General features: G+C 38.3%; 1 protein-coding gene across 6 annotated transcripts in view; it reads right to left on the bottom strand.

Annotated features, from left to right (window-relative positions):
- Fggy (FGGY carbohydrate kinase domain containing) overlaps positions 1 to 5,242 on the bottom strand; it is a 420,052-nt gene that overhangs the window by 210,089 nt on the left and 204,721 nt on the right. For 5 of the 6 annotated variants that reach the window (XM_010610466.3, XM_010610461.3, XM_010610462.3 and 2 more), the window contains exon 7: positions 1,362 to 1,490. The exons of the other annotated variant lie outside the window; for it this stretch is intronic. In XM_010610466.3, coding sequence (XP_010608768.2) covers positions 1,362 to 1,490 — 129 coding nt within the window. The remainder of the gene's footprint in view (positions 1 to 1,361; positions 1,491 to 5,242) is intronic. 6 annotated transcript variants of the gene reach the window in all.

Raw genomic sequence — 5,242 nt, 5'->3', positions numbered from 1 at the left:
GGTGAAGGGAGGGCAGAGGTAAGGGGAAAAAAATGAGAATCAAGACTTGCCATGTAAAGGTACATGATCCCAACAATGAATGTAACTGTACTGTATCCCTAAATGTACCAATAAACTCAATAAAAAAAAAAAAACAAAAACAAAACTTACTTTTAACAACACAGAAGAAACTCGGTAACTTGTAAGCATTTGTGTTTCAGAGGGAACAAAAAGCTTAGGCCAAAGATTCTAAAGGTAAATTTTTAGGAAATAGATCTCCCACACTGGCGGACAAAGTGAGTCATGGGGAAAGGGAGAAAGCATGTTTTGTCTCATCCCTTAGGGAGCTCTGGAAGGCTCCCCAGCAGCAGCTTTCTGTCTTTTAGCATGGTCTGGCCCCAACCCAGTTCTTGTCACCTGGCTGGAGGTAGCCTTAGATTGTCACCTTAAGAGCAATTTCAAAAGCAAGATTGAAAGGCTTCCCCGGCCTCACATGTGACCTGGAATGTCAGGATCACTAGGGACAGGAACACGCCACATCCATTTAAGCCTCTAATTCTCTCTGTGCTTATATTAAAAAACTCCAATCAATACCACCAAAAGCACACACTGCAAAGTGCTTCCAGAGAAAGATCCTTGCTCATAGTCAGAACTACGCTGCTTACCTCTCCACCAGCCCACATGTGGTATTGGCTATTCACTGTCTCAGGCACAGGGCCAGAGTTTGAGGTCAGGGTAATGAACAGGACAGACTGGTGGGTTGGTGGGGACTACACTGTTTCTGCAAGTCCCTGGATTCCATAGAAGGACAAAACACTGCTTTAAATCTGCCACTGAAGGAAACAGGTTAATCTTCATGGTGAGGCTAAGACCACTGCATCTTATTCTTGTCTTAATAAGATTAAATTAAATGAATTTATAAAGCACCTATAAGAAATATAAGACACAGGGTTCAGCATGAACCCTTCTATCCAAGAAGAAAACACAAGCAAACCAAAGTATTGCAAAACAACAAATAAATATAGAAATCTGTTAGATTTATAAGGATTTTGTAGTACCATTATAAAAAATGAGTATAGCACTGCCATACATGCCAGATGGAAGTGCACATAAGTTTTTAAGATTTTCAGGAAAGCAAATAAATATCCAGGTATTTTCTTGGATCAATTTTTATATTATTATAGATGGAGAAATATTATTATTTCTATGGAATAGAATAATGGAATAATATATTTTGTTTGATAAAAAGTTCTATAATTATACCTAATGCCTAACTGTAAACACCTTGGTCTGTGCTTTACAATCACACAAGGACCATTCACGTATTCTGGTAAATATTCAACTGACACAGAGTTGGCTTCAGGCAGGGGGCAAAAGATTACCTAGTCCTCCTGCATGGGCATCAATGAGTGAGGCCGCCACTGCAGTGCCGACAGGAAGGCCGAGCTCTCTGGCTGCCTCTGGTGTGAGCCCACTTCCAAGAGAAGCCCCAGGAGACAGCACTTCATTTCCTGGGTAGAGAGGAGTGAAAACAAACACCCATCAGTTTGGGAAATAAAAAGTGAACACAGTGTTTTCTTATGGGAACTTCTTTGACCCCTCTTCCTTTACTGCTTGTTTTTCCCTCAACCTCACAAAGTTAGACCCATGTAGCCACGAAGAGTCCCTTTGCTCATTTGGTGACCTAGCTGATTATACTTGGTATGTGTAGGTCATATTGGAGGTGCTCTAGGAACTCTGAGGTATTGCTCAAACCAAAGAAAAATACCATTAATGGGAAATTCCTAAAGGAGCATAAATTCAATGGTCTCTTAAAGACTAGGAGAATGTAAACTCTGAAAGAATTTGAGAAATTTACTTATGAAATGTTGCTTCCTATCAAATTACAAGGAGGGAAGAGAAATTTGACACAAGAAAGAAAGAAAGCCCAATCTATACCTGGAGAACTTTACAGGGCTGCTACTCTCACAACTATAGAATACAATTTGACTGATTACTTTAGAGTGGTGCACTGTACTGACCCTGACATTTGAGATGACCTTGAATTCTTATAATTATTCAGCCTTCAGTTAATAATTTGTTGACTTTCTTGATTCCTGCAAGTGTGGTAGGGATGTAAAAGGCAGTTCTTGCTCGCAATTTAGTTAGGAAGACAAGGTCTCAGATCCATGTGAGTCAAAAGGGAATGCAATTATCCATCTGTCGCCAGGTGTTTAACAGAGCAGGAGTCCTCTGCTATGCATCAAGGAACTCTATAAAAAGTTATTTCTGCACTGCATTGACCCATGCACATGCATGTACACACACATGTGTCACTGGCACGGTGACAACACACATGTACATATGCATGAACATATACATAGAACCTGCCAAAAATGTATAGATATTTACATATTTTAGGAAAAGAAAAATAACAAATGTCTGGAAGCTAATGGCCACCATTGGAGCACCTCCTGTAATTGTAGAGATTGAAGGTAATTTGTATCAATCTCATGATGTCTCAATAAATTTAATATTAAAATATTTGTACAAGCCCTTCTTTTCTTTTATATAGATCTTTTGAGGCCCAAGATTCTAGGATTTTAGTATAATCTAGTACCAGCCTAGAGGCTTCTAGCTTGGATGGACTATAAAGTGAAAAGGAGGCTCAGTGCTGCTGCTTCCTGCCTACCGTTCCGTAGACTGTTTCCTCCCTGCCATGCTGACCCGACTTGGAGCCAGCTGACTATGAAGTGAAACCTTTACAAACTGTGAGCTAAAATAAACCTTTCAGCCTTTAACTTGTGCGTGTTGGTATTTTGTCTTAGAAACAAGAGAACTAAAACAGTATCTAAAACCACTACAACAGCTTCTGACCTTTCTTTTCCAGTGTACTTGCTCCTGGGTACTGGATTATACACACAAAATATGGCTAGAACAAAAAGGACCTAGATTTCTCACTTTCTTTGATTTTAGTTTCCATTTAAAAAACTGATATTCAATTTAGTAACTGAAAACTTGCTTGGTCTATGCTTTGGGTGATCTGGATATGTGAATCTATTTTTTCAACATTAATTTATGAAATCTAACTCAGGTATTTCCAGTGAAAATCTAGTGTCTGAATTAATATATACTCAGAGAAAAATACATACCACATGACAAAAACTGTCTAACAATGTATATGAAAACTCATTATTAATATTTTATGCTGAAATGGTATTTGGACATATTAAGTTAAACAAGATATTAAAATTGATTCACATACTTTTTAATTTTATAATGGCTATTGGAAAATTTATAGCCACATATGTAGCACATAAGATATGGTGCTAGGATAGTGCTTGCCTGGAGAACAAGGTTATGCTGCTGCAACAGGGGCAGACTGAAGGAAATCTCTCACTGTGTTCAATATTCAGGATAATAGAAACTTGAAAGAAACTATGCCCTTGGTCCTAGGCAATTTGGTTCTGGATAACATCTTAATTATGCCACCATATCTAAGCCAAAAACAATATACATCACTCCCGTGGGAGCATTTACATGCCACTGACTACACTGAGGACAAAACACACATCTTCTCACCTTTTTCATAGTAACCTTCCGTGCAGAGGATAGCAGTAAATATACATTCCCAACTTTAAGATGAATGAGGCAATTGAGTTTTGTAAACAGAAAATATATGTCCCAAAATGATACAGTATAAGAACTGGAGACAAACTCTGCACCCTTCATCAAATGACATCCAAAATGCGTGGACAGAACGAACTTCCATATACCACACAGAACCTACCCCAACATGACAATATCCTTGGCCAACTCCACACCTATGAATTCTTTGCCTGGGTATGATTATCTACCAACTTCCAACTCACTCTTTGCTTTCTTTCCTCTTGGCATGGAGCAGCAGAGGTGCAGACCAACTGACAGACATAATAATGGATGAGGTCAATACTCTGGTGGAAAAGATAAGCTCCAGAGAGTTGGCAGCTCCAGGGAGAAATAATGGACCTGACCAGTAGAGCTTACCCATGGCTATTGTAAAATACAAGAACAACATGGAGTTGTGCTCTGAAAGTGACTCCTTCACAGTAGACCAGATGGACAAGAAACCCAGTATAGTGCCTGCCATATTGCCAGAGAGTGTTTAATCAGGTATAATTTTGGGAATGGGTTAATTGTTTATGATTATTCCACAGAACAATTACAAAACAGTTCCACTTCAGGGTCCTCACTGTTACTCTCCCACAGTGACTGCATGAGAGACAACCACAGAAGACAGCTGTGGAGAAAGTGAGGGATGCTCTGAGAAGTTTAAACTTAAGCTGGGAAGGACACGTGCCATTGCCTCCAGGATGAAAAACCAGGCCTGGCCAGTGTGCCTTTAAGGGCCAGCTAAATCTGAAGGGTTGGCATTAAGTCCAGCAGTCTGTTTGAATTCCTACCCCTATGTACATATTGGAGACCAGTGGTCCAATTGCTTTTCCCATATACCAAGTTAGCAAGCACACACCTCAGCTTTGCCAGAGCCTTGGGTATACAAAGGGGCCTCTGCAGTGGGAGGAGGGCACTTCACTAACCCACAGGCCATAAAATTAAGTGGAAAAAAAAATCATTATTTGCTGGATCTTAAGATTTCAGATCCCATGAAAAAAAACACTTATTCAGAAACAAATTTCTTTCTTTCTTTCTTTCTTTTTATTTCTTTCTTTCCTTCTTTCTGGTTTTTCTTTTCTTTTTCCTTCATTATTTTTTGGGGTATTGATTTTCTTTTCTATTTTCGCTTTTCTTTGTGCCTATTAATTCTTCATTTGTTCTGATTTTTATTTTGGTCACTGCTTTGTCTTTTCTGTTACTTTTATCTAATACTATTTTCTCCTTTTACCTCTGAATAGGATCTTTTATCCTACTTTCTTCTTTTTATCTTCTATGAATTAATTTTACAAATTGTACATTTTCCCTTCCCAGTTCATCTCTTTTATCCTTCCTAGTAGAACAATTAAACTTAATGAATTTTTAGATTGTTAACACTATCCCTATTAAATATTGTTCCAGTTTTTATGGTGTTATAGTTATTGTACTTAATAGATAGTTATTGTATGAGAATATTTGTCTTGTATCAATATTTTGATAGATCTATTTTCTTTTTTTTTCTTTTTGTTGAGTTTATTGGTACATTTTAGGTTTACAGTTCAGTTACATTCATTATGGGATCTTGTACCTTTACATGACAGGTCTTGGTTCTCATTTTTTCCCCTTGTCCCTGCCCTCCCTTCACCCTTCACCC

The sequence above is a fragment of the Fukomys damarensis genome, unplaced genomic scaffold (assembly GCF_012274545.1).
Source record: "Fukomys damarensis isolate Sample0158 unplaced genomic scaffold, DMR_v1.0_HiC HiC_scaffold_23, whole genome shotgun sequence".
Taxonomy (NCBI): Eukaryota; Metazoa; Chordata; class Mammalia; order Rodentia; family Bathyergidae; genus Fukomys; species Fukomys damarensis.
Note: the sequence above shows the minus strand (reverse complement) of the source record. Positions and strands in the feature narration are given on the sequence as shown.